This window comes from Gadus chalcogrammus, chromosome 23 (assembly GCF_026213295.1).
Source record: "Gadus chalcogrammus isolate NIFS_2021 chromosome 23, NIFS_Gcha_1.0, whole genome shotgun sequence".
NCBI lineage: Eukaryota > Metazoa > Chordata > Actinopteri > Gadiformes > Gadidae > Gadus > Gadus chalcogrammus.
Window position 1 is genome coordinate 9,427,360 of NC_079434.1, and position 19,019 is coordinate 9,446,378.

General features: G+C 46.2%; 2 protein-coding genes and 1 long non-coding RNA gene across 5 annotated transcripts in view; 2 read left to right on the forward strand and 1 right to left on the reverse strand.

Annotated features, from left to right (window-relative positions):
* tmem108 (transmembrane protein 108) overlaps positions 1-8,812 on the forward strand; it is a 37,904-nt gene extending 29,092 nt beyond the window's left edge. For 2 of the 3 annotated variants that reach the window (XM_056584192.1, XM_056584190.1), the window contains exons 3-5: positions 2,113-3,117; positions 3,561-3,712; positions 5,880-8,811. In XM_056584192.1, the coding sequence (XP_056440167.1) occupies positions 2,113-3,117; positions 3,561-3,712; positions 5,880-5,996 (1,274 nt within the window). In that variant the 3' untranslated portion in view covers positions 5,997-8,811. Of the gene's footprint in view, positions 1-2,112; positions 3,118-3,560; positions 3,713-5,879 lie in introns of all 3 variants that reach the window. The other variant, XM_056584191.1, reaches the window with a different exon arrangement.
* Positions 8,813-9,926: 1,114 nt separating this feature from the next.
* cdv3 (carnitine deficiency-associated gene expressed in ventricle 3) lies at positions 9,927-13,988 on the forward strand. The gene is made up of 5 exons (XM_056584205.1): positions 9,927-10,380; positions 10,981-11,054; positions 11,638-11,771; positions 12,374-12,536; positions 13,056-13,988. The coding sequence occupies exons 1-5, from the start codon at positions 10,195-10,197 to the stop codon at positions 13,180-13,182; spliced, it is 684 nt and encodes a 227-aa protein (XP_056440180.1). The 5' UTR covers positions 9,927-10,194; the 3' UTR covers positions 13,183-13,988.
* A 685-nt stretch (positions 13,989-14,673) lies between these two features.
* LOC130377186 (uncharacterized) lies at positions 14,674-15,873 on the reverse strand. Its single transcript, XR_008894130.1, has 3 exons — positions 15,750-15,873; positions 15,274-15,327; positions 14,674-15,127 (listed from the first exon to the last, which is right to left on the reverse strand). It is a non-coding gene; the product is annotated as an uncharacterized LOC130377186 (long non-coding RNA).
* Positions 15,874-19,019: the final 3,146 nt, after the last annotated feature.

Sequence of the window (19,019 nt, forward strand, 5' to 3'; positions counted from 1 at the left end):
CTTAAGATTCCGAACATATAAAACCCTCACCAGCTAATAACTTCATGATGTGCTGTGTGGGATGTTGGTCTTGTTTTTGAAAGTATCCAACAGAAAAAATCAAATCCCCCAAAACAAATGACTATCATTTCATTCTGGCAGATTTCAATGATTGGACAGGCTTATTACAGCCCTGCAAACACAGATACCCGATTTGTCATTTTTCTGTGAGAGAAGTTGTTTATTGCTTTATTGAATTTTTATAGAACTATGACAAAAAACTCTTCTAAAATAAATTGCCTACCCTAGCTTTAAAGGACAGAATAAAGAGGTAGACCCTGAAACACACACGCACGCACGCACATGCACACACACAATCGTGTGCAACTGCGTTCACACGCTCACTCACACAAATATACACGAACCCACATGCACGCGCACAAATACATATTCACACACATATACACACAAAGCTATGCTCTTTGAATATTAAGAGGAGAGAATAAAATATAAGATGATTAATCATAGCACTTGCAGGATTAGATTTTATATTTTTCTATCTCCGACTGCACATCCTCTTATACAGTTCTGAACCTTCTGGACCTGCTGAGTAGTGGTCCAGTCTGGTGCCTCAATGACTGCTCTCTTCTCTCCCTTTTTATCCATCTGGCGTCAAAATATTAATCGTATCTATAATATACAATGATACACAAATTATATAGGCCTTGTTTATATAATTACTAGTCAATTAAAAAGTAACTTGTATACTTTCTCCTTGGATTTAAGATAGTGTGCATTTGCATTGCCACTCTAGTGATGAAGTCTGATACTGAGGCCAATCGACTGACTTCTTTGTTAATAATAAATAAAAATATAAAAAATAGTTTATTTTATATAGAGCCTTTCTCACACTCGAGGTCGCTTTACAGATCCATTTGTTGATCAGATTGTTCAGTTGTTCTTTTACTGTCTTGCGGCCTTGCTACCAGCCTTGCTTGCAGCCTTGCAGACATGTCCACTTTACCCATAGTGTCAATTTAAAAAAATTGCAATTTGATATTGTCTCTCTCGCCATGACCAATCCTATATCCTCCAAGATGGTCCCTCCCCCTCATCTTTGTTACCTTTGTTGTTTCTGCCCACGATGTGAAAGTTTCCTTATAGGACTCATGTACACCCATTGTCTCATTGAATGAATGCTTGGTAAATGGCTCTCTATATCTTCCCATGATTATTATATTCTAAAGAGCTTAATTTAATGACTTGGAAAATTAACTATTACATTGACAAAGCAAGGAAAAATAACAAGGTCGACCTAGGTTTAAGAGGTCCAATAGAAAATACTTAGCCTGGCTATTGCCAGACCAAGCTCAATATTGCACGTTGGTCTGGGGAAGCTGCTGTCATTTACTTCAGCACAGGAGGCGTGATCAATGTGCATAGTTCAAATGACTCTGTAAGCATTTGGCTGCTTGCCAATCGTATTTGTGTTAAACCGCCCAATAGCGCACCAAGGAGAAAAGCCAGCTTGTTGATTGGCTCCCGCAGAAACGTATCGAAACTAGAAAAAAGTGTATTGCTCTTCTCCAGACCCTTCTGCAGGGCGAACTCAAATCGCCGGCAGAATGGGCGGGGCCACCCAGTCTATGAAATACTATAACGGGTCTCTCACTCTCTCTCTCACTCCCTCTCTCTCCCTCACTCCCTCTCTCTCTCCCTCCCTCCCTCTCTCTTCCCCTCTCACTCCTTCCCTCTCTCTCACTCCCTCCCTCTCTCTCAATCCCTCTCTCTCTTCCCCTCTCACTCCCTCCCTCTCTCACACTCCCTCCCTCTCCCTCCCCCTCTCACTCCCTCCCTCCCCCTCTCACTCCCTCCCTCTCTCTCTCCCCCTCTCACTCCCTCCCTCTCTCTCCCCCTCTCACTCCCTCCCTCCCTCCCCCTCTCACTCCCTCCCTCTCCCTCCCCCTCTCACTCCCTCCCTCTCTCTCCCCCTCTCACTCCCTCCCTCTCTCTCCCCCTCTCACTCCCTCCCTCTCCCTCTCTCTCCCCCTCTCACTCCCTCGCTCCCTCTCTCTTCCCCTCTCCCTCCCTCCCACCCTCCCCCTCTCACTCCCTCCCTCTCCCTCTCTCCAGGTGTTCTAGCGTTCCTTCTCATCCCAGAAGGTGTGATGTCATCAGCCCCGACGCCGCACCTGAGCCACACTTCCTGGAACTCTGATATCTCTACGGCAAATGCCCTCCCCTCCCCCAGCCCCCCTCCCCCTCCCCGTCCGGACTTGCAGCAGGAGGGTTCCGGGGGCGTGGCGTTCTTATCCGGGCCTCAGGCTCCGCCCACGCACGCCCACGCGGTCCGGGGTATGAAGAGCCCAGACCGCGTCTCCAGTGAAGCCTCCGCCAGAAGAGGAGGGGCACAGGGGGGTCCCCAGGGCGTCTCCGGGGGCCCCGCAGGGCTGCAGAGGCCCAGCGTAGAGCAGCCCACCCATACGGCCAGTCTGGAGGTCTGGAGGGACGGCGGGGGGTCGCTGCCCCCCGGGGAGCCCCGGCACCACAGCATCACCTCCCGGGAGGTGCACGCCAGCACCGGCGAGCCCCCCACCATGGGGCTCACTCCCCTCGTCCCATCGGCAGCCTCTCCTCTCGCGACACCCGAGTCCCTCCCTGTCACCACTCCCCCGCCCCCCGCCACCCCGCTGGCCACCGCCGCCGCCGCGCTAATGAACCCCGCCCCGGCCAATGACAGCCTCGCACCTCAGCAGGCCGCCGCCGGCGGTAACGCCACGGACGCCCTCGTCCCGTCGGCGGCGGCGGTGGCGTCGCCGGCGTCGCTGGGGAACGCCACGACGCAGCGGGGGCCGCCCGCCGACGGCGGCTCCACGGTGGGGCCGGCGTCCACCTCTCCTCCCCCTCCTTCGGCGCCTCCTTCACCGCGGGGGGCGAACGGCTCGGAAGAGGAGCCTCCGTCCACGGCCAGCGGGAGTTTCCTGAACCGGTTGGTACCGGCCACCGACCCCTGGGTCGCCGGCGGCAACGGCTCGGAGCCCACCCTTGAGGCGCCACGGGGCCCCGGGGACATCTGCCTGAGCCGGATGGACCTGGTGTGGGTGGTGCTGGCCATCAGCGTGCCCGTGGCCACCTGTTGTAAGTCTTAAGGGCCCCGGGGACCCCGGCTGGCTGGGGCTGGTGGCGGGTCAGGCTGGTTGAGGCTTGGAGCCCCTTTGGGTTGGACGTTGTGCTACCGGAGAGCCTTGGGAACACTCCTTTTGCTACTTTTAAAAGCTTATTTTCAGAACAAATGAAATGCAACCGGTGTGAGCCAGTCACCATGGGAGATGCAATGCATCATGGGCAAAAGCCATCAGACTCCATCCGGTTGCACCCAATACCTATTTAAAGAGCAATGCTACTGCCAGCCATGCTAAAGCCCTCGTCTATTACTATTTCATTAAGCAGACGCTTTTATCCAAAGCTGATTCAGATGCTGGTCATTGAGGACCTGTTCGGGACCTCTACAGGTAGACTGTGGACCCCCCCATGACCACTAACCTGTCTCCCCCCCGCCCCCCCCCCCCGCCCCTCTACAGCCGTGCTGCTGACCGTGTGCTGCATGCGGAGGAAGAAGAAGTCGGCCAGCCAGGAGAACAACCTGAGCTACTGGAACAACGCCATCACCATGGACTACTTCAGCCGCCATGCCGTGGAGCTGCCCCGCGAGATACACACCCTGGAGAGCGAGGTATCTGACCTCTGACCCTCACCCTGACTCCAACCCTGACCACGAGATACGCAATGTAAAATAGGCCTATGTAAAAAATATGAAGTTCTAAAGCTGTAAAATAGCAATATAAATATTTTTTGGACGATCTGTGAAGTTTTTTCCGACCGTCCTTCGCAAACTCCATACCTCAACCTATACGAGTAGCAGAATATTTACGATGTGTCACAGTGCCACCTGCTGGCCATTCAGTGCTTCGACAGCCTGTCCTATCAGACCTGCACCCAACTTATGGCATTTCAGCCGACGTTGCATTTAAACATAAAAGCATTTTATTTTCTGTATTTTTTGTTGATTTATTTGCTTTCCATCTTCCTCGTGGTGATGTGTTTTGCTGACCTTTGCATGTTCTTGTTTCCTATTTCCTGTTTGTGTCAATTCCTGTTTTGTGAAGGAGGGGGCCCCTCGGGTGGGATGGTGTTTAGGATGCTCCTGCTGACACCAAGGTGTTGGTCCCGCCCCCCTCCCCCCCAAACACACACCGCCCCCCTCCCTGTTCATAGTCAACCTCAGTACATTTTAGTCACCCTCTTCAAATCCTCCAATTCATGATTTCGTTAAGTCTGAAAATAACATTAACATAATCCAAACATGATGCCTTTTCCTGATTCCTGTCGAGGTTGTTTATAAAGGGGCTTGCTCACAGTAACAACAAAAACCAGCGCAACTATAAAATGTTGGCACAGGTTGGCAGTTGGTTTGTCAACGGCAGGCTGCCCTCCCATGATACACCTCCCATGATAGCAGACAACAACCACCACCGGGTTTGTCACCCTGGGCTGATGTTAATGTGCAGGCACCTTTATAACAGTTGACAAAGCACAAGGTTGTATCTGAGGTGTACAACAGTCAGAGCAGCTTCCTCTATGAAGTGTCCTCTGTGTTATATTAGCTGTTTTAACATTTAACAAACTGAGATATTTAATATTGTAGCAGAGGTGGTGAACAGTCACAACAGCTTCCCCTCTGACCTGTCCTCCATGTTATATTAGCTGTTTGACTCTAGTTTTTTCTTTGTCTCACGTCTAAATCTATCCCCATGACCTCTTAATGCTGACTCACCAGCATCCATTTTAAGCCCACCCTGCCGCCCTCCCTCTCTCTCCATCCCTCTCCCTCCATCTGTAGACCTTGTCTCCCCCCTCCTCCCTTCCTCTGTACTTGTAGGAGTTGTACGTTGCTCCCCTGCCCCCGCCTCGCTCGCTCTAGCCCCCTCTGTCTCCCTTTCCCGCCTTTTCCTCCCTCGCGTCCTTCCGAGCCATTGTAGCACCGCCCGGGCAGACATCTTTGTTCGGCGCGTGTTTCTAAAAAAACAGACGCCTTCGTTCCTCCGCATCCAAACCAGATCCAATCGCTGCTCTCTGCTTCTAGTGCCGTAGCGCTTGGACGGGATTTAAAGTCCATGGTTCAATTCAGACCCTTCTTATATCACGGCCTCTGTGGTCTAGACCGGATACCTAGAATGCCTCAACACTTGTCGTTTCAATGTGTCTTTTATCATCTGTTCAGGGCAGGACAGGACAGATTAACTGTCAGGTCGGTCCTGTCCCGAGGGCAGACCTTGCTAACATCGTGATGCGATGAGGTAGACCACATCCCGCGGTGGTCCGGCTCGCCTTCTGGTGTGCAGACAGCGATCCGGGCGCACTACCGTCTTCGTCATTGGTGCTGAGTTCTCGGACCGACGCCCCCCTCTACACACGTCTGGTGCCGGGCCCCTACCACTACACACCGTTTAAACAGCAAGAACTTACATAAGGGCCTCTCGTCCACCCAGCACCATTTCAGCAGACTGACTTCACCAGAAAACTATTTTGCGGGACCCTGAAATGCGACCACAGATCCGCCCCAGAGACAGCGCTGAAGTGTAAAGTGTGGGCGTCAGTTCCCATCTGGCGCATCCCGTCACAAAAGTCGCATTGAAACCACAAGTGTAACCAAGGCAACTGATGATAGTGCTGGTTTAATCTGCCTGACCACTAACTGTGTGTGTGTGTGTGTGTGTGTGTGTGTGTGTGTGTGTGTGTGTGTGTGTGTGTGTGTGTGTGTGTGTGTGTGTGTGTGTGTGTGTGTGTGTGTGTGTGTGTGTGTGTGTGTGTGTGTGTGTGTGTGTGTGCGTGCGCGCTAGGAGCAGGACACCTGCTTGCCTCCTAATGGGGACTACAGTGGCAGCAGTGTGGTGCTGGTGAACCCATTCTGCCAGGAGACGCTGTTCATCAACAGAGACAAAGCCTCCAACATCTAGCGGGGAGAATAACCTCGCCGCGCTACCTTTCGAGGACCTTCAAAATAAAAGTTTCTCAGAGAACTAGAGGACCGTGAAAATAAAAGGTCCCTCGCAAACACCTTGCTCCTTTGACACCCACCTGCTGTTCACAACTATTTTATATATCTGTATAGATATATATGTATGGTAAATATTCAGACAGACTCAACTTTATACTACTGTATATTCACGAAGACGAGAGAGAAGAAAAAGCGCAAAGTTAAACAGACTATTTGCTATGCGCCTGCATATTTTTCTGATGTACATTTTCTACAAAAAATGTAATTGTTACAAGGGTTTTTATGTCTTTTTAAAGTACAGAGTATATGTAGTTTTGTTTTGGTCAGTGGCTTGATGGTAAGTACACTGTGAACGTGGCCATGTGAACCCTGCTTTAGAGAGAAGTACGCTGTATAGAATCTGGTCAGTGTTCAACGTTTTATTTGGTCCCTAAGTAATTCCAACACATTTCACCTGTTGAACTTGAATTGTGCACCAACGTTACGGGCTGGGCTGGGCTATGATGTGCTAGAGAGGGCTTGGCTATGATGGGGCAGACATGTTGATGTAAAACGTTTGGATGTCTTTAGTTAAATAAAATACAATTGTTTTGTGACTTAACCAAGCAGCATTTGGTGGTGGTCTGTGATGTAGTGCCTGCATGGCGGGAACTCCATCATTCACCACCCATCTCCGTCAACACCATCAACCCCATCACCATCATCTCCACCACCACCTCCTCCTCCACCACCACACCCATAACCACCAGCATTACAACCACCTACATCCTAAACCCTTCCCCCCACTTCCTCCACCACCAACCCCATCACCACCCCCTCCTCCACCACGTGGGAGCAGATTCAGTCCAACAAGGAGCCACAAATCTTAGCTCATGTAAAATAAGTTCTCCTGTGCCTCTGTAACTGTGTGTGTGTGTGTGTGTGTGTGTGTGTGTGTGTGTGTGTGTGTGTGTGTGTGTGTGTGTGTGTGTGTGTGTGTGTGTGTGTGTGTGTGTGTGTGGATGAATCCTTTTTTTTTAACTGAAATATGTTGGATGTGGGCGTTGCAGAAAGACTTTGCTTTGCGCTTTGCATTTATTTTCATCGCAATCTGTGTGTTTGTTCTGCATGACTGTCCCGTCAGTCAAAGACTTGTCAGTCTTTCACGATGTTTATCATTTGTGTCATTCCTTTTGTCTGTCATTCAGTCCACTTGTTGCTACATGTGTGTATTGTGGTCTGTAGAGGGACTTCTGAGCTCTATATAAACATGCCTTTTAACATCTAAGAGAGTGCAGTTCAATAAGTACTGTTTTTATTTATATATATATATATATATATATATATATATATATATATATATATATATATATATATATATATATATATATATCTCACTGTGAGCTCTCTCAGAGGCAGTTCAATAAACAAGTGTTTTATACTCATTAGGAAACTGTCTACACCAGTTTTATTCTGCCTTGCTGGGGGTTTCACTGGGAGAATCTCCTGCTGTCTGTCTGCATCTTGGCTGAAGAACCAACAACCTGTGTGGTCAGGTGTTGTCTCAAACTGATCGAATTATGTGCTGATATCTGCTGAACTGGATGTTCACACTCTGGCTTGTGGTGGATTGTGGCGTTTCCCAGGGACTCGGACAGGACTTTGGGGGAGACGGGTTGTTCAATGTGATGTATTTTTCTACTCTGGCATGCACTGTACTTTTTACTGCTGAGCAATAAAATATAAAACGCAGATTATTTTCTAATTTATCGTATCAAAGAATAAACTTTATTGCAGATATTCCCGAAGAAATGTTTTCTATTTATGATCGGATGATGTGTACTTTCTCTTATCAATATGTCATGTAGACAGAGGGAGCGATAGATTGACACACAGAGTGACAGCCAGATAGAGAGGTAGAGTGATAGCTACAGGTGCATCTCAATAAATCAGAAAATTCTTAATTTCAATCATTCAATTTAAAAGTGAAACTCATAAAGATTTGTTACGCCCAAAGTGAAAAATGTCAAGCCTTTATTTGTATTCATTTTGATGATTATGGCTTGCAATTCCTGCAAACCCCAAATTCAGTGTCAGAGAATCTGAATATTGTGAAAAGTTGTAAAAATTGTCTCTCAGTCTGGTTCAGTAGGCTTCACAATCATGGGAAAGAATGCTGACTTAACAGTTGTGCAGAAGAAATTGACAGCCCTGACAAACCCTGAGAGGATTGTCAAGCAAAGGCCATTCAAAATGATATGGGAGCATCACAAGGAGTGGAGTGAGGCAGGAGTCAGTGCATCAAGAGTCACCACACAGACATATCCAGGATATGTGCTACTACAACTGTCGCATTCCTTGTGTCAAGCCATTCCTCAACCAGAGACAACGTCAGAAGCGTCTCAACTTGGCTAAAAGACCTAGTCTTTCGCTCATTGGTCTGTCGCTCATTTCATTTTCCAGCAGGACTTGGCATCTGCCCACACTACCAAAAGTACCAATACCTGGTTTAATGACCATAGTATTACTGAGCTTGATTGGCCAGGAAACTCACCTGACCTGAACCCCATAGAGAACGTATGGGGTATTGTCAAGAGGATGATGAGACACGACCCACAACAATGCAGAAGAGCAGAAGGCTGCTATCGAAGCCACCTGGGCTTCCATAACACCTCAGCAGAGCCACAGGCTGATCTACTCCATGCCACCTCACAATGATGCATGCAGTAATTCCTGCAAAAGGAGCCCCAACCAAGTACTGAGTGCATATAATTGCTAGTTTTCTGGGATACTGGTTTTCTTGAGCTGTAAGCCATAATCATCAATATTACTATAAATTAAGGCTTGACATTTTTCACTGTTGGTGGAAAAAATCTATATAATTTGAATTTACTTTTTAAGTGGAATTATGGAAATTAAAGAACTTTTCCACACTATTCTATTTAATTGAGATGCACCCATGGATGGATGGATGGATGGATGGATGGATGGATGGATGGATGGATGGATGGATGGATGGATGGATGGATGGATGGATGGATGGATGGATGGATGGAGAGAGAGAGAGAGAGAGATAGATAGATAGATAGATAGATAGATAGATAGATAGATAGATAGATAGATAGATAGATAGATAGATAGATAGATAGATAGCGATAGCTAGATAGATACACAGATAAATGGATGGATGAATATATATAGACAGAGATAGATACACTTATAGAGACAGGCGAGTGATAGATAAATACAAAGATTGATAGTTAGATAGATAGAAAGATAGCGAAATGTAATTCAGCTGTGCACTGAGGCTTTGCCTTGCTGACCAAGCAAAACAGTAGCTTGTGAAGCTAGAATGTCGTCTTTGTAATCCTATGCATTCATGGTCAGTTGGAACAGCTATTGGACCTGGTGGACCGTATCTCTGATACTATGTAGACTAAATATATTTTACTAATTTAATTCGCCTTGTTGACGTGGCAAACCACACTTTGTGTTGGACGTAATTAATTCAACCTATCAATGTAAATAAACTAAGAATATACGCGTTCTAATAACTAGAGTAATAAAGAGATGATAGGTAAGTATAATATAGCATGGTATAGTATAGTATAGTATAGAATAGTATAGTATAGTATAGTATTAGTATAGTATAGTATAGTATAGTATAGTATAGTATAGTATAGTATAGTATAGTATAGTATAGTGTTTACACGTTTTTCTGGCAGCCTATTAAGCCTTTCATGGACAGTGTGGGAATCTTCCCTAAGCCGTCATTGATATGAATAAAATAAAAGATAAGAACGTTTTTCTCATGACTTCATCCTATTTACATAACATTTGACATAAGTGACACATAAGCCGTATACCCGAGTCTACAAGAGATTTGCGTGCAAAACGCCGGCAAGTTGCACACTTCCGGGCGGCAGGGGAAGTTGTTCCGGTACAGAGAGACTCTATCCATCGCATGGTCCATGCGATTCACTGGTGCAGCTGTTACCTTATTCCCAAAGCAAACACGTTGAACACGTATAATTTCTTTCAAAAACCCCAAATTGACTAGCCGAGTGAGAACTCTCCGGGTTTTATCTGGTTTTATCAGCTGTCGCGACTTCCGGTTGTTGATATCTCCCATCGCTGTGAGAGCTAACTAGCGGTAGCGGCGTTGCTTTAGGGGGAAAATGGCGGATGTAGCGGAGAAGAGCCTGGACGATTTCTTTGCCAAAAGGGATAAAAAGAAGAAGAAAGAGAAGACGAAGACCAAAGAGTCGACTCCGGTCCCCACCCAGACCGTCCTGGTAAAAAAGATAAAGAAAGAAAAGGAAAAATCTGCCAAAAATGAGAACCCAGACGCGCCCGTTGAGAAGGTAAATGCGGCCCAGCTGGCAGACTCCCACACACCGGTGTTATCCAACTAAGTTCTCCCCGTCTCATCTTCACCGCACAAAACATGTCCAAAGGATTCATATGTGTTGGCTCATGTAAGGCAGACACTTCGCAGGTGTCTGTCCAGTATGATGGAGCCTCTCTGGTCCCAGTCGGCGAGGTCGTGGTCCTCGTTAGATTAGCTCTGGACGCTAGCCGTCCGCGGGTTCTGGGTAGGTGGGTCTCTTAGGCCGCACCGCCATTGTGCGGGGATCTGGGCGTTGACAGCCTCAGTTAAACTTCATATTTACTACTACTACATAGTAGAGTGCTTTGATGTATCCTCCAAACACGACGTGTAAAGGGGCACAAGGGTGGCCTGGTGCCGCCCGACAGACTAAGCATACGTGTCTTCATCGGGGACGGGGGGCTCTCTGCAACAGCCGGGGTCGCTACAAACGGGAAAATCTCCATTAAAGATGTATTTTTTTTTATACATTCGTTTTGTCACTGAAATGGTCTATGTGGTAGAGGTCATAATGGGAGGTTAACTCGGCTATACTCTGTCTCCGTCTATCCGTGGTCTTTGTTTGCGGGAGGAGGACGAGGAGTGGAAGGAGTTCGAACAGAAGGAGGTAGACTACAGCGGCCTGCGGCTCCAAGCTCTACAGATCAGGTAAGATATTATCCAGAACGCAGCAGGTTGGTTCAATGCGTAGTAGTGTGTGAATGTTTATCCTCATTGCCGACACCCCAAAATTAAACTAACCAAACCAACCATGTTTACTCCTGCTCCCAAGAATCCCTTGTGTGCCTAACGTCAGTGCCACAGATGTCCGTTATTTTCCAAAAGCCACAAATCACTGAGCCGCCTTGTTGCTGAGCTTTCAGAGAGCCCATCTTTATTCCTTATTCCTCTGTTGTGCAACAGTTAGTCATATAGAAATTAATGCACTTAGCCGTTTCAAACCAAGTATTACAAAAGCATAGGATTACAATGACATGGTAATTAGTTTGTTTGTATTTTAACAATATACAAACAGAAATACGGTTCCAAAGTATGACGTGAACCACCCCATTACAAATTTTCCATTTAGGCAATCCAATGCATGATATCCAAGCTTTTGTCTTTGCTTATACACACAAACACTTACAAATGCATGATAACTGAGGTTACCAGGTCCCAGATGTGTGGTCTTTAGGTAGCATGTTGTGCCCCTTAAAATCTCTCTGAACGTGATTCCTCTGGTTGCCGGCAGTGACGAAAGAGAGGAGGAGGAGTACGAGAAGGAGGAGGTGGGTGAGGATGGAGAGATCATCCTGGTCAGTGGAGACAAAATGTCCGGACCCTGGAACAAGTCCGGTGCCCAACCCCAGCCCGCTGCACCCGTGGGTAAGTCAGAACACCACACCCCCCTAGTGGCCACTTCTCCTGGTTGGTTGCCGGATGCTTGACAGCTCAGTGTTGTATCAACTAGTGGAGCGCTTTCAAGTGCTTGTTCCTACAGCTTTAACTCCATTTCCTCGGATAAAGTATTTGCTAAATTGGACCTCATGTTAAAGTTGTAGCTTAAAGAGATCATTTTGAGCTCCCGCCCGTCCATCAAAATTAGGCGTTTGGGAGAAGCATCTCTCCAAAGATGCAGTGAGTACAGATACAGGTCATTCGGGAGCAGGTAGGGGTATGGGCATCTAGAGGTAGACTCGGAGAAGCGAACCCAGAACAGTCTGCCGGGGAGTTCTAACCGTGACACATAGAAGACATTTCTAAGGCTCATTGGTTTAACCAACTCTGAATATAAACAAAGGTAAAATCCAACATTTGTGGAAAATATACTGAACTTGTAGTGTTGGAAAAAAAGGGCAAGTAACATAAAAAATATACGCATGATATGAATACATAGACATTAGAAAATTGGTACAAAGTGTGTATGTAGACAGGTGTCTAAAGTAAACAACACAAGTCAAGTGTGTAACTGAGGGTTGGTTCTGCAGAAGAGGAGGAGGTGCCAGAGTCGAAGCCCAGCGGGGTGTACCGCCCCCCGGGGGCACGGCTGACCAGCAACAAACGAGGCCCCGCCCATGGGCCCCCTGAGATCTACAGCGACACCCAGTTTCCCTCTCTGATGGCCACATCCAAGCACGTGGAGACGCGCAAGTAAGAACCCTCACACCTGGCCGCACATTCAGCAGACGCCCTAATCCACGGCCCATCGCATGTGAATCTCAGTACTGTATGCGGCTGCTTTACAGTCATAATAAATCCTCTCGCTGTATTCTCTGCACATCAATTTAATAACCTACTAAATGTTATACCCAGTACCCTCCCCACATCACTTAGTTTGGCCTGTTTTATTTTCTATTTGAATATTCCTCTATTTAATATATGCACCTCTTCACGTCAAATTCATGCATGTCTTGTCATATGGCAACAGACTTTTCAGCTAAACTATCTTGCTAAACACTGGGGGGCCTGCTGTTGCTCTGCACTTCACCTCGCTAGTTTGTTAAGCAGTTAGCAACTTGCTCAACGCATCAATCCTTATGAGGTCCCTTATGGGGACGAGGTGCCCCTTGTCTTGATGAGGTTACCCTGATGATGTAACCCTGATGATGATGAGGTTACCCTTGGGATGAGGTGGTCTGTTTGTTAACCTGTTTCTTTTCTCCTCTCAAGAGACCGGGAGTTAGAGAAGACCTTTGAGGTGGTGAAGCACAAAACCCGCGGCAGAGAAGAAGGCGGCGGAGCTACTCAGCAGCAACTGCAGCTCGACAACCAGTACGCCATCTTGGGGGATAAGTAGAGCTGCCCCCTTTTGAAACCCCGCCCCCTCCCTCATAGGGTGGTCCGGCCCTGCCCCCCAAAGAAGGAAGATGAACTCTAGCCAGCCATGTACAATGCAGTCCTGACAACTTTTGCGCTGCCACCGTCTAACACAAACACTCATACACGCACACACACTCTTACACACACACTCTGTCCTACGCACACGCACAATTGAATTCCACATGGAACCAACCTCCCCTGAAGCCCCCGCCCCTCCCCCTCACGTTGACTGACTGCTAACACACCCGGTGGCAGCGCTGCAGGCTGTGAGACCACCGCCACCACCATGGGGCAAATAGAGAAAAGAACCAGAATTGACCCAACCAAGCACCCATACCTTCTACCACCGCCGCGGCCCCCATCGCTGTGCTTCTCTGGGGGATGAAACCCAGCGGACATGCGGTGGCTTTCTCTCTCTGGACCCCCAGGGTGTTTAAGATGACTCCGTGTCCAGATGATTTTATGAACTTGCGTTGAAATATATCAATTTTTTTTTTTTTTGCAAGATGGCTCCTCTGCCCCAATCACAGGTGGTGTTTTTTTTGTTAAGTTTCTGTTGGGTGGGTGTGGACGATGTGGTTTGGACACTCAGTGGGGTGGGCAGGCAGGCAACAGCAAGGCTGAGTGGACTGAACTACTTGCTGAGGAGGGGGGAGGGGTTTACAACATCTAGCCCTTACATGCAAGATGGCCGCTTTCATTCTGTGTTTTTGTTCTTCATGGTGAGACTGTAAAAGATCTAATGGAGGAGAAATAAAAAAGTGTCGTGGTGGTGATTTAGAAGTGCTGTTAAACGTGGCCTTACTCTTTTCAAGAAAAGCCCAGACGCCTGAGGTGGTGTCTCTGGATCTTTGGAGCACAGAAGGAAAACAACCAGGTGGTCTGTCCTCCACACTCGCACTGTGATCCTCCTAACGCTTCTGGGCTCCACTCCTCTAACGGCGTATTTAATCAGTCCTACTTCAACGTCTTTCCATGTTTTAGTTTTCTAGTTTTTTGGTTTGGTTGCCATGCGATCATGGATGTTACAGGGGTCGACTCGCTAGTCAGCAACACCACCTCTGGGTTCTATGGACAGATCTAAAATCCTATTTCCAGTTCAAATGCTTTACGGTGTGGTTAATATTGGTCCTCTGTGTAGTGAAACACATTCCCCGTATTAGACATCTGGATTTGATTGTGATTTTTCTTTTAAAAATAAACAGTATATTCAAAAACTTCTGGACAGGCTTAATTTAGGACCCACTACAGTCTACTTTGCTAATTAACATAGTCCATAATTAGGCAGACCACCATGTACTTCACGATCTTTGTTTTGGTATTGCAAACTTAAGATGGCACTAGTTGACAACTGAACATCTGCCTCTATATATGCACAGGTGGAAGTAGTCCTGTCAACACAAACCGTAACAAGACAATAAAGTGATCCTGGTGACTGCCGGCTTGTCTCGAATCGATCTGTCGCATGAGCAGAAATAAAATATGGGGACCATTTTTGTTGGTAGGGATTATCTTGATATTGAACAAAGACTTTATTTTCATAAAATGAATCATGGTATACAGATGCAGTCAGGTAACCATTCATTTGAATGTCTGCGTGTCTGCTGGAGTCCTGGTTCCATGGTCATAATGTGCGGGGAAATATTAATTATAGTCCCATGATAACTAACATCGACTGAAGACAATTAGTTGGGTTGTTCAGCTTCGCACGTATCTAAGCAGGTTGTTACATATTTAATACAAATGGCTTTGCTGTCGATTATACGGTTCATCCATTGTTGAGTTTGAATCATTAGAATCAATCATGGTGGGGTTGGAAATGGAATCATTGTTGGGTTGGAATCATAAGGAACAATCATTGTTGGGGTGGAATTATCTTTCTCTGACCCGTGGTAGAACTCAAAACCAGTAAAGTCTTTCCACTGAAACAAAGAAAATGCAACATTCATTATAGAATTGCACATGGTTTCCTACATGCTGTCTTCGTATGTGCCGCCCCAAGGCCACTGCACTTAATGTGACGGTGCCACTGCTGTGAAGGTATTGGGTAAAAGGGAAGTCCACGTACCGGGTCGACTCCTGTTGGTTCGACATCTTTTGACCCCACCTGGCGTTCCACACGCTGCTGGCATGAAACAAGAAAATCAATTGTGCACAAATGCAAGTATTTTATTTAGAAATTATTGACTTTACTCTAAACTTTACTTAAAAAACTTTTACTAATACGTTAACTCAGTTCCTTTAGTTCCGTTGCCATTGACCGTTAAACAAACAACACTGTTTACAGATTCCCGCGTCATAAAATTGGATCCGATAAGAATGTCTCCCTATGTAGGCTATGTCTACACCACTACATTACACAGCATTAAAACATTAGACTAAGCTTCCCTTTTCACAGCCTTGTTAACTTTAAAGAAAAGATGCCATTCAAACCCTAATTTGTTATTATATAAATATATATATTTTATGTTGACATATTAATGAAATATTATCTTAGAACATAGGGTTAAATATAAAATATATAATATAAGAATAACATCTTACCCCACTTCCTTTTGGTCGTGCTAAAATAATACCCGCCATGCACAGCAATATCAAAGCTCTCATCTTTATTCTGTGGTCTTGGTTTAACGGTGAAAACTCTGGCTAATCGATCCAGACTTCAGCTTTATAGTGGGGCCATCTGGGCCATCCAGGCGGAGTTATCATCCTAAGTGCACTTTGACCAGCTCTGGATGAGGGTCTAGACAACTTTATTTGCATAGCCCTTTATCCAGGAGCGGCGATGCAGCCTTACCCAAGTTTGGTTTTAGGATTAGGGTTGTGGACCTTTATGGGCTGATTATGGTCCCACGTTCACGCAACGCAAGGGGGTCACGGACACCTTACGTCCTTGCGGACGCTCCTTGTGTTGCAGACCCATAACGAAAACCTATTAAAGGCGGCTGCATGCTTCAGCGTTGGTGTTACGTTGTTGCGCAAAATTTACTCAAAGCAATTCATGCTCCCTTTTAGGTTGCGCGTGTTGCGCGTGTTGCCAAGCAATTTACCGCCAGAACAGTAGGTGTGGAGTAATATGTGGAGGAAAGTTTTTCGTTGAAGACGACCTCGAGAATGACGTCTTTGTCTGTGGGAGTCGTTGGTTTGTTTATGTGCCAGATCGTGTTCTCCCCATACACAGTGAATGATGGCAACAGACAGAGGAACAGGGGTGATGAAGTTGTTGATCATTGGGGTTGTATAAATGTGCATATCTCTCTACATTTTAAAACGACATAATGTGTTGGCAGCAAAGTTAACTTCACTTCAGGTTAATGCTTTTGTATATGAGCCTGCCGGGTGATACTCCAGACAGGAAGTAGCAACCAGACCAGCAAACCAATCACAGCCTTGCAGGCTGGGCGGCTCGCGTAAAAGCTTACGTAAAAAATGACGCAAGTCTAGAAAAATCGCCCGACGCACGCAAGACGTGAGAAGTCGCGCAAGGGGGGCGCAAGGGCGCGCAAGGGCCTCTTGCGCTTGCGCTTACGCTTACGTAACCGAGCATAAACCAGCCTTAAGGCCGATTTAAGGCGGCTGCATGCTTCAGCGTTGGTGTTACGTTGTTGCGCAAAATTTACTCAAAGCAATTCATGCTCCCTTTTAGGTTGCGCGTGTTGCCAAGCAATTTACCGCCAGAACAGTAGGTAGAGTAGCCTAATATGTGGAGTAAAGTTTTTCGTTGAAGACGACCTCGAGAATGACGTCTTTGTCTGTGGGAGTCGTTGGTTTGTTTATGTGCCAGATCGTGTTCTCCCCATACACAGTGAATGATGGCAACAGACAGAGGAACAGGGGTGATGAAGTTGTTGATCATTGGGGTTGTATAAATGTGCATATCTCTCTACATTTTAAAACGACATAATGTGTTGGCAGCAAAGTTAACTTCACTTCAGGTTAATGCTTTTGTATATGAGCCTGCCGGGTGATACTCCAGACAGGAAGTAGTAACCAGACCAGCAAACCAATCACAGCCTTGCAGGCTGGGCGGCTCGCGTAAAAGCTTACGTAAAAAATGACGCAAGTCTAGAAAAATCGCCCGACGCACGCAAGACGTGAGAAGTCGCGCAAGGGGGGCGCAAGGGCGCGCAAGGGCCTCTTGCCCTTGCGCTTACGCTTACATAAACCAGCTTACGCTTACGCTTACATAAACCAGCCTTAAAGGCTGGTTTATGCTCGGTTACGTAAGCGTAAGCGCAAGCGCAAGAGGCCCTTGCGCGCCCTTGCGCCCCCCTTGCGCGACTTCTCACGTCTTGCGTGCGTCGGGCGATTTTTCTAGACTTGCGTCATTTTTGATCAACAACTTCATCACCCCTGTTCCTCTGTCTGTTGCCATCATTCACTGTGTATGGGGAGAACACGATCTGGCACATAAACAAACCAACGACTCCCACAGACCAAGACGTCATTCTCGAGGTCGTCTTCAACGAAAAACTTTCCTCCACATATTACTCCACCTACTGTTCTGGCGGTAAATTGCTTGGCAACACGCGCAACACGCGCAACCTAAAAGGGAGCATGAATTGCTTTGAGTAAATTTTGCGCAACAACGTAACACCAACGCTGAAGCATGCAGCCGCCTTAAAACAGAGCATATATCGGCCTTTACGCATGTCAGCGTTATGTATAACGTTATACGATCACCGTTTCACAATTGCAAAGGGTTGACAGTTCATTGGTGGTGAGAGGCTGCGGTTTACAGGTGGTCCTCCCTTGGACCATCACTCTAACCTTGACAGAGCTGCGACCACTCCCCCTTCACAAAGCGAGGGGCGGGAGGGCACGACGAGGAGGTCCAACATTACAATGTATGTGTGTATTTCCCTTACGTTTTTTTTCATTACGATCAATAAAAAACAATAGTGTTACCCCTTGTGTTTTTTTTAATGACGACCAATAAAAAACAACAGTGTTACCCCTTATGTTTTTTTCATGACGACCAATAAAAAACAACAGTGTTACCCCCTATGTTTTATTTGATAAATATCAAAAGTGTTACCCCTTATGTTTTTTTTCATGACGACCAATAAAAAACAACAGTGTTGCCCCTTATGTTGTTTTGCATGACGACCAATAAAAAACAACAGTGTTACCCCTTATGGTTTTGTTCATGACGACCAATAAAAAACGACAGTGTTACCCCTTGTTTTGTTTTTTTATTACGACCAAAGATAAACAACAGTGTTACCCCTTGTGTTTTTTTCATGACGACCAATAATAAAACGACAGTGTTACCCCTTATGTTTTATTTGACAAATACAACAGGGTTACCCCTCATCTTTTTTTTTCATGACGACCAATAAAAAACAACCGTGTTACCCCTTATATTTTATTTGACAAAGACAACAGTGTTACCCCTTATGTTTTTTTTTATGACGACCAATAAAAAACGACAGTGTTACCCCGTATGTTTTTTTTCATGACGACCAATAAAAAACAACAGTGTTACCCCCTATGTTTTATTTGATAAATATCAACAGTGTTACCCCCTATGTTTTTTTTCATGGCGAACAATAAAAAACAACAGTGTTACCCCTTATGTTTTTTATCATGACGACCAATAAAAAACAACAGTGTAACCCCTTATGTTTTTTTTCATGACGATCAATAAAAAACAACGGTGTTACCCCCTATGTTTTATTTGATAAATATCAACAGTGTTACCCCCTATGTTTTTTTTCATGACGACCAATAAAAAACAACAGTGTTACCCCTTATGTTTTTTTTCATGACGACCAATAAAAAACAACAGTGTAACCCCTTATGTTTTTTTTC

Coding starts and splice junctions, on each gene's coding strand:
- cdv3 (XM_056584205.1), top strand. CDS start 10,195: ATGGCGGATGTAGCGGAGAAGAGCCTGGACGATTTCTTTGCCAAAAGG. Junction 10,381..10,980: donor CAGACGCGCCCGTTGAGAAG/GTAAATGCGGCC, acceptor TTGCGGGAGGAG/GACGAGGAGTGGAAGGAGTT. Junction 11,772..12,373: donor CCAGCCCGCTGCACCCGTGG/GTAAGTCAGAAC, acceptor TTGGTTCTGCAG/AAGAGGAGGAGGTGCCAGAG.